This window comes from Rhagoletis zephyria, unplaced genomic scaffold, assembly GCF_001687245.7.
Source record: "Rhagoletis zephyria isolate East Lansing unplaced genomic scaffold, Rhagoletis_zephyria_1.1 Rzeph_scaffold_00624, whole genome shotgun sequence".
NCBI lineage: Eukaryota > Metazoa > Arthropoda > Insecta > Diptera > Tephritidae > Rhagoletis > Rhagoletis zephyria.
Window position 1 is genome coordinate 184,497 of NW_016157708.1, and position 16,073 is coordinate 200,569.

A 16,073-nucleotide genomic window follows, 5' to 3' on the forward strand; every position below is an offset into this window, starting at 1 on the left:
ACAGTTGTATAACCTCGCGTTTACACAAGTCAAGACAAACGAGAATAAGCATTAATTGTCATATTGTTTGAGTAAAGTAGCCATCCAGATAATAAATTGTCTTCCAAAAGCCAGAGAATGTGACGAAGACATCAAGAGAAGTGTGAGTAGATTAGTGAACAAAGTGTGAATGTTTTGCTGTTGTACCTGAAAAATTGACTTGTGTAAACCCCAAGTACGCGGTCATAAGGAACAGCTGATTTTTGTTTGCAGACGCAACACCTTCATTGTGGCGTATATCTACGGCACGTACGCCACTTCCTTCGCATACTTCTCCGTTATTAGCGTACAAGTGCCCATTCTGACGGGCCTATTACTTGTTCAAAAGACAACAGCTGGCCGTTTTTACCAGTGTTGTCAACGCAAACTGTCCGGATCCGGAAATAAAAGCAAATAAAGGCTGTTTATGCAAATAATCGAGCCCGTTTGTCAACCGTATAAAAGCCAAGAAACAAAATGTCAATTTGACTTCGAGACTTCCCTGGAATTCTATGAGTCGACATACATACATAACTACAGACTTAAAGGCAAATAAGATAGAAATGCGTATTGTTTTTGCTGTTGTTGTCACGTTTTTCGTTTCATCGAGTTTCAAATCACTCCCGCCACTAAAGAAGTTTTCACTTCAAAAAGTGGAGGGTTCAGGATAGAGATGGGCGCGGGATATCGGGATCCACGAGACCCACGGTACTGATTTCAAATTGGACGGGATGTGCGGTATCGGGAAGGTCTGTTAAATTTTGTGGGCGGGACGGGACCAAAATCCTTTCCTGACACTACCGAAAAAATCGCAACTTCTGTAAATTCGGAAAATCTTCCTTAAAAACGATGTGTGAAATATGCACGTTTTTATGTTTTATTGGGACGAAAACGAACAGCAAAGCAAAACAAAATAATCGGAAGATGCCAGATCTATATTTTTTTTGTTATTTAAAATTAATTTGAAAGACATGCGAATTTTTCTTAGTGATAGATTTTGGACCCATGGGATCCGCGGAACAATTCTGAAAAACGTCGGGATGGGTGGGTTCGGGGCTTAAAAATTGAATTTCGGGATGAGCGGGATCGGGACTAAATATTTAGTCCGTGCCCATCTCTAGTTCAGGAACTATACGGAGCCTATCTTCATGTTGTACTCGACCATAGCTAGAACCTACACTAGGTTTTATTTCGGGTGTATTTCATGACCTTGTTTTTGTAGCACCATGTTATTAATAAAAGAGACTGATGTAAAGCGTAAATAACATTGTGGCCACAGTATTAAAACGAAGAAAATTATAATTGTCTGACTAAAACGTGATAACCGTTAACAATTGGCGAAAAAACTAGATACATATTTTCTCAGTAACTTTGATAATATCGGGTGACCATAAACAAAATCTGTAGATAAGTCATCTTGCGTTGCCCCTCTTTTATGATTACCTGGCTGCGTCCCAGCACATAGACATATTTACGATAATAAATCTTTCCAGAAAAAGTCAATTGCTCCTGATCTAATCTATGTTCTTTGTTTTCGTATTTATTAATGTTTAGTACACCTCCGTACTTACACATAAAAATATGAATATAATTTTTAATTTCTTTTGTTATGACATTTACATGCATTTACAAAATAAGCACTTTTGAAAATACCGCAAAATTTAGTTTTCATTAAAATTCAGAAAAAAAATATTCTAATTGAACAAAAATGTTCTATCAAACTAACTGCTCAGTGTTAAGGATGCAATCGATATTACTACGGCAACTGTAGTCCACTTGCGTTGTATATTTGTTGCTTTATCTGAAAGTAAAAGAATATGGAATATAATATGTATGAAATAGATTGAGCATGTTTTTATTATTCCAAAAATTATCTGCGCAAGCACATCTACTTATATTTAAAAATTAAAACAAGTAATTATTAAGCAGAAAACAAAACCGACTTCAATTTCCATACAATAATTTAAGATTATCGTTAATTTCTTCAAGATCCAATGTTTGGATCTAAACCAAATTAGTATAAGACCAACGTTGAGGAACCATCTTTCCTTAAAAAAAAAGCATTATAGAAATCGGTTATGCGGTAACATACATAAAAAAAATATTCCGACGAATTGATAACCTTCTCATTTTTTGAAGTCAGTTAAAAAAGGTATTCATCTGATGTCGAAACTCTCGACTTTACACACGGTGTTACGTAAAGACGCTATATTAAATAAAAGGCCAGTATGTCAAACAAATCAAACATTTATTATAAGCGTACTGATATTAGAGCTTAAAAAAATGTTATAATAATTCAGAAAAAATATTTTTTTTTTTAAATTCAAACATAATAAATATTCAAGGTGCATTAAAAATATGTTCTCAAGGAGTTTTTTCCATTTCGTTTATATTTTCGAAAACTGCTTTTGTTGAAGAAAACATTTGAAAAAAAACATTGTTAGATCTTTTCTGTTTTTGACTTATCGTGAACCTTGCACGCTCAGCGCCTGTGCGCGCAACGTGTTCACTAGAAAGCGCGTACAGGACCAACTAACAATTATCTCATATTTCCGACTTTTAACGTAACCTCATATAATAATGATGGCATTTATGGTATTTTTAAGGCATTTTTAGGTTAAGTTTAGTATTGGAGCTATGTGTTGATATAATCCCATTAATTCCATTTTTTTGGAGTTCACACATAACATTATTACCAGGGAACGGATTTTTAGGACCTAAAAACCTACAAAAAAAGGGAAAATAGGCAGGAAAAGGCACTAGAAGGAAAAATATGGTACTAAATAAAAACAAAAACCGAAAACTAATCAAAAAATACATTTATTTTAGAAATGTTTATTTTACAAGTAAAAACAGAAAATCTATGAACTATAAGTTTCATTATATCAAAAATTTGTACTTTGAATCTTTGACTATTTTCTCCATTTGAGTTCTTGACTCGCAAAACTTTAATCGCTATAGTTGTAGTAACATTGAAACACAAGATGCATTTTGAAGTTTTCTGGCACAATTTTTATTCGACTGATGAAAAGCCTTAAATGTACTAAACGTGCGCTCGACGTGAGTTGATACAAGTGGCACCCAATTTAAATATGGAACGTTTAAAACTTTCATATTATCCGGAATAAGGGCTTTTTTCTTGCCCTTTACAATTAAAGTTAGTATAGGCGAATATCTTAAAAAAGGCAAAAAGAGGCAACTTCAGAGTATATATGGAATCATGGAAAGCTAAATCGTGGTCATTCTTAATCAAATATACTCTATCTTTTTAGCAGAAAAAAGGCAATTTCCATAAAATCCGTTCCCTGATTATTACAAACATATGGGCTGAATTTCGGAGTTATATATGCACCGGTGCACTTTTTATTGCATTTTTAAGACGTTTTTGAGGTTAGGTTTACTTATATGGGAGGTATGCTTTAAAATAAATAGATCTCGCCAATTTTTCGTTCTTTTTTTCTTTTATTTGTCTCCATAAATGTTGCGAACAGAACATTGAGGTTATACGCCGACTCCTTCTATTTGTCCAAAAAAATGTATGGGGCTGTACCACTGTGCGACGTTGAACACTTGAACAATCACAATAAAAAAATTATTAGACATAAAATTTACATACTTATGGTTGACTGATGGCGCTAGAATCATACAGTTGGGTGTGAACTCCAAAAAAATGGACTTGATCAGATTATTTTAACACATAGTAAGCTTAACCTAAAAATGCCTTAAAAATACCACAAATGCCATCATTATTATACATATAAGGTTATGTTAAAAGTCGCAAATATGAGCCAATTGTAAGTTGCTCCTGTACGCGCTTTCTAGTGAACACGTTGCGCGCATAGGCGGTGAGCGTGCATGGTTCACGATGCGTGCGCGCTGTGACAATGTTGCTGTAAGTCAAAAACAGAAAAGATCTAAAAATTTTTTTTTACAAATATTTTCTTCAATAAATGCAGTTTTCGAAAATATAAACGAAATGGGAAAAACTCATTGAGAACATATTTTTAATGCAACTTGAATATTTATAATGTTTGAATGAAGTAATTTTTTTTTTCTAAATTATAAAAATATATCTTTTTAAAGCTCTAATGTCCCCACGCTTACAAAAAAGAATTTATCAACTTTCGTCAAACATGATTCAATAATAAAAGGTTTGCTCAAAAAACAGTTTTCTCGCTCCCTCTTGACAAAATCGGCTCCCTTAGCAAGGCACTGTGTGTGGGTTCGTGTGTGTGTGCAAAGCGTTTGTAAGGGAGCTAAGGGAGTGTCAAATCTAATGTCACTAATGAGCAAACCTTTAATTATTGAATCATGTTCGTCAAATACTTTAAGAGAAAATGAATTTTGAAAAAAAGGATGCTTAAAAATATATTAAATTAAATTAAAAAAAAAATATTCAGAATTCCTTTCACATCTATAAACCTCTCTACCCACAAATTTTCACGCAAAAATTCGAACTAGACTGAAGTCCGAGGTCCAGTTGAGAAATGTTCACCCATACATAGATTACGACTGAATATGGCCATCAGTGTTGCCATTAAGATTTTCCGAATAGATTTAGCTATTTTCCGAATAGATTTAGCGTTTTTATTTGGGTTTATTTTGTTTAGTGTAAGGTATGGAATGAAAAATAAAGACAAATGCTATCATGATATTTTACTTCGGCGAGTTCTCATTTAAAAAAATAAGAACTCATAATATGTATAAAAATATTCGAATTCATCTGCAACTAAACACACCCATGATGATGAATACAAATAAATAAATAATAAAACGTATTGAGAAGTTTTGAAAATTTTTTCTTCCTTACTTAATACAATTTTTTAAAAAAATATTGTTAATTCTATAACAAAAGCCATGTAAATTAAATTTTCAAACTTTCTGGAGAATTAATAAAATTGGAAAAATTAAAACAGAATGTTCATCAAAATATGAACTTTTTTCCCGAATTAAAAAAAAAAAATTGGAGAGCGCAGTTTTGTCAGAATTTGTTTGCATATTTTAAGCTAAAAATTTAAAACATATTTAGTTGGTGTGCTTATTAAATACAACATTCTCATAAAAATGTTGGCTGAAAGGTAAATACCGAATTTTCGCTAAACGAATTTTCGAGTACGAATGAAATTTAATAGGTGTTCGAACATCAAAAATCAAAGTAAAGCTACATATATCATATCCAAGCTACCGACTGCAACTTTTCCAATTTTTAGAACTTAAGGGCTAACTATAATATGAATAAGCAAGCGTATGCAAACGTGCGAATACACATAAATCGTATTCTGAAACTATAAGGAGCGTTCCTTATCTCCCAGAAAGAGTCAGAAAAAGTCCGTAGTAGTCAGATTTAGTCCAAAAAGCGTTCCTTAACTCGAAAATGACAGAAAAAATGAGAGAGCAACACTCAGTGAGAGTGACTCTCTTCAGTCAGATTTAGTCAGAATAATTTTTTCTGGCAAAATCCTGAAAAGTGTCAAATTCAACTGAATTTCAATTAACGGAAATTAAAGAATACGCAAATAGTGAGAATAATCTAAAAAGTAAAAAAAGTGAATTGAAATTGGAAGGAGGCAAAAAATAATTGATATAGTGTTTATTGTGCTTGTGCTTGTGTGAATGTGTCTTGCACATACATTTCCATTCTTATTTGACATTAGTTTTGTTGTTGCCATTCTTTGGACTAAAAATTTGGTTTTTTGCGTTCCTTTACTTTTCCTGTTATTCTCTTTTAGTGAGCGCATTTTGCTTACGCTCTGGCATTTTGACACTTTTCAGATTTTAGTCCAAAAAGATAAGGAATGAACCTGCTATGTGCTTAACATCAAGTTTCGTTAAGTTTCGCCAAACGTCATTTGCTTAAAGAAAGAGCGATACTGATCGCACCTTCCGTACGGAATCAGCAGTTTGTCCTCGTACGTATGTATGTACATATGTAACACATGCAGTGTTGACGCGTTGATATTTTTTTACAGAAATTGGTATTTTTTTCTTTATTTATCATATTTGGTAATTTGGTAACTTATTTTTCAACTTGGTAACTTTTTCGATTCAGTCCTACATGTAACACAGGTCAAAAGAAGTTCTGGTTCCACATCCACAGGAAGTGGGCCGTAAGAGTTTCCTTCTACAGAAACACCAGGTTATCCTGAAAGTTTCGTAAGGCGAACAGTAGTTCGGCGTTTCTAGGTTACTATAATTGTGTGATCTAGAACAAACTGCTTGATAGTGGCTATTGTTATATCTAACGCATTTAGGCAACACTGAACTCATGTAAGTAAAATATAGCCACCTAAAAGTCTACACTACGTTGCTTATGCATTTGACAGACTTTTCGTTCATTTTCATAGTTAGCCCTTTACACTGCACAAGAAGCACAAAAGCAGTAGCAGCCGCCGTTAGTTTGAAACACGAAGTCTATTCCAGGGGCTTCACGATTTGCAGGATTTTACAAGAAGTCGTTCCCGGTCGCCACCTTTTATAAGGTTTATTAATGGCGAAAGCAGCTTTTCCTGTAAATCCACATAATATCCATAAATCCACATAAATTTAAAATTGCCCCTAGCCCTTTTTTTAGCCCTTTGGAGAATTGATTCATACTTGGCATGAAAAAGTTGTATATGCTTAATTTGTTTTTAATTTGATGAATGATTTTTTGAAATTGACAAATTGAAATTTTTTGAAGATGAATTTTTAAACCATGAAATACTGATATATATATGTAGATGTGGAAGATTAAGTTCACGATATTGCAGTTGTGAATTAAAAAAAAAAAAAAGCTGAGCTTTTTTTCCAGAGTTCATTTGTTTTTATATACCATTACTTATTGAAAATGTTTGCGTGTATACTTATATATGTACATCTAAGTAAACAATTTTAGCTACCATTTTTAGCCACAACGACTTATTTTAGCTCTTTTTTAGCCCTTTTCTTAAAGGCATTTAGCTACCACTAAAAATTTTTCGCGGCAACACTGCAATTGACCTTATTTCCATTGACCTTATTACCTGTCACCTTATAACCCTTACTAAGTAGAATTCTATTTTCTGGGTTGTCGGAAAAGGGGGGCGGAAGTATTTTTGCGCAGAACTTCTTTCCGCGTAGGCGGCCTTCGGCCGCGCTTATGGTTATAACACTTAATAACTAGAATTTTCCTTTCTGTGTTGCCGGAAAAGAGGGGGTGGAAGTATTTTTGCGCATAACTTCTTTTTGCGTAGGCGGCCTTCGGCCGTGGTTAGGGATTATAACCCTTACTAAGTAAAATTCTTCTTTCTGTGTTGCCGGAAAAGGGGGGCGGAAAAATTTTGTGCAGAACTTCTTTCTGCGTAGACGGCCTCCGGCCGTGCTTAGGAATTGTAACCCTTACTAAGAAGAAGTACATAATTCATATTAGAAAAAAACGAAATTATCCATATGCACACTTTCGTTTGAAAACCGAAATAATGCATATAACCAAAAACGAAATAATGCATGAAATAATGTGAAAAACGAAGTAATGCATACATGCACAGTTTCGGTTCAAAACCGAAATAATGCATAGGTGAAAAACGAAGTAATGCATACATGCACAGTTTCGGTTCAAAACCGAAATAATGCATACATAGGTGAAAAACCGAAATAAAGCATACATGCACAGGTTCGGTGGAAACCGAAATAATGTCTAAATGCACAGTTTCCATATGCGCAATTTCGGTGCCACTTTTGGATTTTGCTGCCATATTTTACTCGCAGTAGTAAATAAAGGGTTCAAAAAAACATTTAACATGAAAAAGATTGTTAATATTAAAAAAAAATCACTGTATGCACATTATGCACATATTTATTTTCAAGACTGATTTTATTATGCTAGTGTCAAGATGATAAATAAAGTAATATTTAAATATGCGAATACATATATGATATTTATATTTTTAATAAACGATGTGCACGTATTGAATTGAAAACTTTAATTATTCAATTCCTTTAAATTCAAGGCATTTTCAGTTCCTGTAAGATTAAAAAATAGACTTATCACCTTTTAACTTCCAGTTTTCTATATTTGTTTTACGTCCTATTGAAAAATTATAACCGGAACACGTATAGACAAGTTTTAACAAACTTTTTTTTTTGTTATTTAATTTATATTACTTGTTTTTAATAGTGTATTCTGCAATATTCAAACAAAATTCAACGAACTTTCGTAAAACTTCAAGTTGTTAATCGGAATAATAAAAAAATGATGTACGCAGTTTTGTAGTTCATTAAATTATAGTACAATAAAGTGAAAGTTTGATGTTGCTAAAAAATCCTTTGATTTTTGAGGGATATTTTTTTTTCCAGCGGTGCTGTGCATTTTTTCCGTACCAAAAAAGTGTAGAACGTACCTTTTATGTTTTATTAACAACACCAATCTAGCGTCGTAAAATTAGCGCCTTTGTTATCGTTAACGGCAACAGCTGATTTGGCGCTAATGGATGTTGTTAGGGAAACGTTTACTGAATAGGTAAATTGGTAAAATTGCCGCTTAGCTGACTTAACAATAACAAGAGTTGTTAAAATCGCGTCGTGAATCGCACCACAGGTCACTTTAATGTTTCCGAGGCAGAGCTGGCTGTAGAATTGTTGAACAGATGGCAACTCTTTAAAAAAAAAAATAAAACCAGTTTGTACATTACAGGCTAAGCGCTTTACTTTGACACCTTACTTTTGAAAATCGAGCCTACGGTGCAGATCTTATGTCCTGGACAAAAAATCCCTTCACGTATCATCTATCAATATATATAAAAATGAAATGTTTTCCGTATGACGGCGATGCCTGACCAAACGGCTAAACCGATTTCAATTCCGTAAAAAGTACTTTTTTGGAGCTTCTGTGTGGAAGGTTTTTCAATTAAAAAAAATTTGAAATTTTTTGTTGTTGTCGCCGAAAAATGAAGAATGCCGAGACGTCCCGATTTCACAATTTCATAGAGTTTCCTGTACATTAAATGGCACTAAACTACTAAACGTCAGGATAGGTTTGGTTCATATTTGGAACATATAACAGTACCATAAAATAAATATTTCTTCCAAAAATTTGCTCGCTAGGTGGCGCTGGGGTCAGGATATTCCTAAAAATTGCATTCACTTGCCGATTTGGCTCATATTTTGAACATAAGTTAGCCAATTGAAAAGGAATATTTGGACTAAAAAATTACACGATAGGAGGCGCTGGGGTGGGGATATTCCCAAAAATTATTTTACGCTAAGAGAAGGATAGATATCTACTATATAATTTTCGAAGTATATATGTATGTATGTATGTGCCAGGTTGCAGCCTAAACGGACGGACAGAATCGAACGAAATTTGGGCAGAGTATTGCCGTGACACCTGGGCTTATATTAGGGAAATTTTTTATCAGCTATAAGTTCGGAACCATAAGCCCCACGAACTTGAAATTTGGTATGCAAGCACAGCTACGGTAGGTGCTTATAGTAAGGTATGTATATATACATGAGTTTGTAAACGAGGGAGTGGCACATCCAATACGCGTGGAAGTTTCATCAGCTATAACTTCGAAATCATAAGTCACATGAACTTTGAATTTTGATGCAGACATATCTATGGTGGGCGCTTATAAATGAGTTTGTAGAAGGGGGGGCGTGGAACATCCCATAGGCGTGGAATATTTATCAGCTATTACTTCGTAACCATAAGCCCCATGAACTTGAAATTTGGTATGCAGGCACAGCTACGGTTGGTGATTATAGTAAGGTGTATACGAATGAGTTTATAAAAGGGGGCGTGGCACATTCCGTAGGCGGGGAATTTTTTATCAGCTATAACTTCGAAATCATAAGTCATATGAACTGGAAATTTAGTATGCAGACTCAGCTACGGTTGGTGCTTACAGTAAGGTGTATATGAATGAGTTTATAAGAGGGGGCGGGGCACATCCCACAGGCGTGGAATTTTTTATCAGCTATAACTTCGAAATCATAAGTCATATGAACTTGAAATTTGGTATGCAGACTCAGCTACGGTTGGTGCTTAGAGTAAGGTGTATATGAATGAGTTTATAAGACGGGGCGTGGCACATCTACGGTTGGTGATTATAGTAAGGTGTATACGAATGAGTTTATAAAAGGGGGCGTGGCACATTCCGTAGGCGGGGAATTTTTTATCAGCTATAACTTCGAAATCATAAGTCATATGAACTGGAAATTTAGTATGCAGACTCAGCTACGGTTGGTGCTTACAGTAAGGTGTATATGAATGAGTTTATAAGAGGGGGCGGGGCACATCCCACAGGCGTGGAATTTTTTATCAGCTATAACTTCGAAATCATAAGTCATATGAACTTGAAATTTGGTATGCAGACTCAGCTACGGTTGGTGCTTAGAGTAAGGTGTATATGAATGAGTTTATAAGACGGGGCGTGGCACATCTACGGTTGGTGATTATAGTAAGGTGTATACGAATGAGTTTATAAAAGGGGGCGTGGCACATTCCGTAGGCGGGGAATTTTTTATCAGCTATAACTTCGAAATCATAAGTCATATGAACTGGAAATTTAGTATGCAGACTCAGCTACGGTTGGTGCTTACAGTAAGGTGTATATGAATGAGTTTATAAGAGGGGGCGGGGCACATCCCACAGGCGTGGAATTTTTTATCAGCTATAACTTCGAAATCATAAGTCATATGAACTTGAAATTTGGTATGCAGACTCAGCTACGGTTGGTGCTTAGAGTAAGGTGTATATGAATGAGTTTATAAGACGGGGCGTGGCACATCTACGGTTGGTGATTATAGTAAGGTGTATACGAATGAGTTTATAAAAGGGGGCGTGGCACATTCCGTAGGCGGGGAATTTTTTATCAGCTATAACTTCGAAATCATAAGTCATATGAACTGGAAATTTAGTATGCAGGCACAGCTACAGTAGGTGCTTATAGTAAGATGTATATGAATGAGTTTATAAAATGGGGCGGGGCACATCCCATAGGCGTGGAATTTTTTATCAGCTATAACTTCGAAATCATAAGTCATATGAACTTGAAATTTGGTATGCAGACTCAGCTACGGTTGGTGCTTAGAGTAAGGTGTATATGAATGAGTTTATATGACGGGGCGTGGCACATCCCGTAGGCGTGGAATTTTTTATCAGCTATAACTTCGAAATCATAAGTCACATGAACTTTTAATTTGGGATGCAGACATATCTATGGTGGGCGCATATAATAAGATATATATAAATGAGTTTGTAAAAGAGGGCGTGGCATATCCCATAGGCGTGAAATATTTATCAGGTGTAACTTCGGAACCATAAGCCCCGTGAACTTGAAATGTGGTATGCAGGCACAGCTACGGTAGGTGCTTATAATAAGGTATATATAAATGAGTTTGTAGAGGGGACGTGGCACATCCTATAGGCGTGGAATTTTTATCAGCTATAACTTCGGAACCATAAGCCCCATGGACTTGAAATTTGGTATACAGGCATATCCACGGAAGGTGCTTATAGGAAGGTATATTTGAAGGATTTTGTAAAAGGAGGTGGGCCATCCCGTCTGGTAGGTGCTTATAGTAGGATGTAAATAAATGAGTTTGTAAGAGGGGGCGTGGCACATCCCATAGGCGTGGAATTTTTTATCAGCTATTACTTCGGAACCATAAGCCCCACGAGCTTGAAATTTGGTATGCAGGTATAGATATGGTACACGCTTATAAAAAGATATATATAAGTGAGTTTTTAAAAGGAGGCGTGGCACATCCAATAGGCGTGGAAGTTTTTATCAGCTATAACTTTAAAATTATAAGTCACATGAAATTGAAATTTCGTATGCAGACATATCTTTGGTAGGTTTTTATAGTAAGATATATATTAATGGGTTTCTAAAAGGGAATGTGTCACATCCCATAGGCGTGGAATTTTTAACCAGCCATAAAGTGGAATCCATAAGTCACATGAACCTGAAATTTTGTGTGCAGACATATGTATGGGAGGTGTTTAGAATAAAGTATATATAAATGTGTTTGTAAAAGCGGGATAAATATGTATTCAACTATTAGAAAAGTCGGATATTTAAAACTGTGTTTTTTGAAACCTTACAGTCTTTAGACCATCTTGAAATGGAAAGATTAAACATTTTATTGATCCCGCGATGCTGTTAAACGAAACATGTGCATGTATAACGAATAAATCTTTTTCTGAAATAAGCATTCTACAGGAAACATGCAGCTATACTAAGGGCCGTAACACCGGTTAAACATAGTTATCGACGTTACCGACTCCCTGTTGTATGCATGGAGTCCGAAGAGGTCGACAACGATGTTTAACCGCAGATTAGTATTAACCAGACATTGAGTAACCGGCCCTAAAACAGCTAAGCGAATAGGAAACTAAACGGAATGTACCACAGCCGACAAATTTTAATTTAAAATTTGTATCGTTACCTTAATCCAGCTAATATTAATAATGGAACAAGATTTTTAGTACAGAAAGTGGTGATCAATATATGTATATTAGTTAAAGTACGATAAATCTTAAAGTATGGCTCATAAGGATGCCATAATTTAGAAATAAAAGAAAATAGTTTTTCTGCTCTAATTTATGCTGATCTGAATATTTGTATTACTGTTTTATATTTCGATTTAATTACCCCGAACGATGTCGGGTGCTCTGCTAGTATACATATATAAATGTGAATGTCTGTTTGTTTATTACCTTATAACTTTTGAACCACGACACGGAATCGCACGAAACTTTGCACACTTATTTGTTTTTACCTCGGGAAGGTTATAGGAATGGTTTTATTTGCAAATATGGCGTCGATTTTGCAATGGGGCGTAGCACCTCCCATAGGCCTGCAAATTTTTAATCAGCTATAACTTTGGAACCATAAGTTACATGAACTTGATATTTGGTATGCAGACATATCTATGGTAGGTGCTTATACATAAATGACTTTGTAGGAGGTGCGCTCATAGTCGTGGAACTTCGGAACCATAAGCCACATAAAATCTAAATTTGGTATGCTTAAAGTAAGGTATATATGTATATATATATGACTTTGTAAATGGGGGCGTAGCACATAATATCTATAGGCGTGGACGTTCTTANCATAAATGACTTTGTAGGTGGTGCGCTCATAGTCGTGGAACTTCGGAACCATAAGCCACATAAAATCTAAATTTGGTATGCTTAAAGTAAGGTATATATGTATATATATATGAGTTTGTAAATGGGGGCGTAGCACATAATATCTATAGGCGTGGACGTTCTTATCAGCCATAACTTCGAAAGCACAAGTCACATGACCCCTTTCGAATTTAAAAGACTTCAGCTTCCAGTTCGATTAGCTTCTGCAATGACAATATAATATAATATAATTGCATTTTAAAATGCATTTATGTTAATTGATGCTTTGAAGTATTAAAAACATGTTGTGAAATGATATAAGAGTTAATATTCGTATGAAATTAGATAGTTAATATTTAGATATTACAACATTGGTATTGTTTCTATTATATAATTTTTCGGAGATATTTCAACCTAAATAAAAGTATCTGCGGTGTCAAAAAATTATTATTGCATTTCATTCCATAACACCAAAGTTATACAACCTACCATATGGACTGCTAAGTGGAAGATCGACCTATCTCGGCAGCCAGTTCGAAAACGCCCTATNCGAGTTAATATTCGTATGAAATTAGATAGTTAATATTTAGATATTACAACATTGGTATTTTTTCTATTATATAATTTGTCGGAGATATTTCAACCTAAATAAAAATATCTGCGGTGTCAAAAAATTATTATTGCATTTCATTCCATAACACCAAAGTTATACAACCTACCATATGGACTGCTGAGTGGAAGATCGACCTATCTCGGCAGCCAGTTCGAAAACGCCCTATCTCAAAAAACTTTTCAAGAACGCCCTGTTTCAGAATTTTATTGAAAAACACCCTATCTCGGAATTCGGTTCAAAAACGTCCTATCTTACTTCAAAATGTGCTGATATAGAGCGTTTTTGAATCGGCAGCGATCGATCTTCCACTCAGCAGTCGATATTCTGCTATCACGGCTATAGTAAAATTAGAGCAGAAATAAAATATAACATCTTNTTCCACTCAGCAGTCGATATTCTGCTATCACGGCTATAGTAAAATTAGACACATCTTTACATAAAGTATTTCTCATATTTGTATAAAAACGTGGGGTGAAACCTGTGGGTAAAAGCTAGTATATATATATATATAGATTTAAAAATTAAATTTCCATACTACACATACATACATATAACAAGCTTTGACAACAATTTGAAATAGAAATGACGATGACTTCTTCTTCGTCTAATTTTCCCTAAGATTTTTAAAATAAAGCGGCTGACTGCAATATAAGCATATGGTTTCAGAGTGTCCAGGGCATCAAACAAACTGTCTACAAAATCGTCATTGGACAGAAATTGAGTGGAGATTGTGAAGAGCGATCAGCGCCAAATCAATTTTTAAACTGCACGTAGCATTATACTTAGTGCGAGGTATATTTATGTGAACAAATTTACGTACCTCCCAAACTAGAACAGGTCACACTAAAACTTGTGGGGTATTATAATTATACCTGAGGCTATATTTTGAAAAAGAAAATTAAAAAAATTGTTTGTTTTTAAATTTTCGCTTTCGAAAAAAATAAGCACACAATTGCATATTTCACACACATAGGTACAATTACAATATGCATTATTTAATATATGTACGTCGCGTCTCGGTTTTAATTTCCATTTTGATCGCAGGATAAGAGTTTTGGCAATGTGATATGTATTATTACTTATAATAAAAAAGATAGTGTGAAACCAAACTATATGTATATGTAGTTTGTCTCCAGACCAAATTTGTNTAATAAAAAAGATAATGTGAAACCAAACTATATGTATATGTAGTTTGTCTCCAGACCAAATTTGTTAATTCGTGAAAGGAACAGGACTATTCCAAGAGAAAACCAAGTATTTATATGTCTGTATATCTATGTATGTAGATCGGAATGGTTATATATGAAACTAATTCACTGTGTTAAAAAAATATTCTATTGAAATTAGTTTCTAAATTAGGCATGCGTGAATGTGATAAAAAATCTTACCTGTACTTACCATAGAAAATTGTTTCTCTCCTCTTGGTATAATTAGTACCAAGTAGGAAAAATGCACAAGTGATCGGTGTAGGCGATTCTAATTTATCTCGAGGAATTCGCGTCCTGACTGTCGTACTGTACAGACCACTTGAATTCTGATCCGTTTGTGTCAGGATTGAATCTATTATCTTTGTATCAAATCTACAAAAAGCCAAAACAATAACATTACAGTAGAATTAAGTAAATGTTAGGTAAGCACAAATGTATAGGTATCTCTGACGGGGTAGGTTTATGACATATTGTGGAACGATTTTTTGTCATCCCTTGCCAAATTTGGTTTAGAGACAAACAAGTTTTGGCGCTGCGCTCTCTTTATTGTCACGAAGGGATGACGGGAAATCGTTCCACACCGTTTAAGAATCTTGACTTGTAGATAATTATAAGATCACTTACATTACAGATAGTATGGGTTGGGGAAACACATTTTGCACTGCACACATTATGTCCACGCCACTCTGTTCGCCATCCATTTTCGTTTCCAACACAAAATCCGATTCAGGAACTGTCAAATAGAATTTGTTGAAATGATGCATATTCCAAGGCATAAAAATATAGTGCATACTAATGCACTTATATGATCGCGTCCAAGGAAATTATGTTATCGACCAAAACACTCGAAATTTGGTTTATGGCGGTTTCTTATAGTTTAAGGTCTTAAAAAGGCAAAGGGATTAGTTAAGAGGCCAAAAAATTTCTGGTCGATGACACCCTTTTCTCAGATGCCACATATAGTCGATATCATTGCAAAATGCCATTCATTATAAATACAAAATTTTTATATAAATAGCAAAAGACGTTTAAAATTAATACATACATATGTATTTAGAGTTGCATTTGAAAGCACGCTAACGGTATATTTAAACAAGTAATTTTTAAGCAAAAAACAAAATCGACTTCAATTCTCATA

The 16,073-nt window shown here is 34.5% G+C and overlaps 1 protein-coding gene across 3 annotated transcripts in view; it reads right to left on the reverse strand.

Annotated features, from left to right (window-relative positions):
* Positions 1 to 1,527: 1,527 nt before the first annotated feature.
* LOC108360765 (uncharacterized) overlaps positions 1,528 to 16,073 on the reverse strand; it is a 20,071-nt gene continuing 5,525 nt past the window's right edge. For 2 of the 3 annotated variants that reach the window (XM_017613191.1, XM_017613190.1), the window contains exons 5-7: positions 15,560 to 15,668; positions 15,126 to 15,307; positions 1,528 to 1,819 (exon numbers count right to left, since the gene is read on the reverse strand). In XM_017613191.1, coding sequence (XP_017468680.1) covers positions 1,740 to 1,819; positions 15,126 to 15,307; positions 15,560 to 15,668 — 371 coding nt within the window. In that variant the 3' untranslated portion in view covers positions 1,528 to 1,739. Of the gene's footprint in view, positions 1,820 to 15,115; positions 15,308 to 15,559; positions 15,669 to 16,073 lie in introns of all 3 variants that reach the window. The other variant, XM_017613192.1, reaches the window with a different exon arrangement.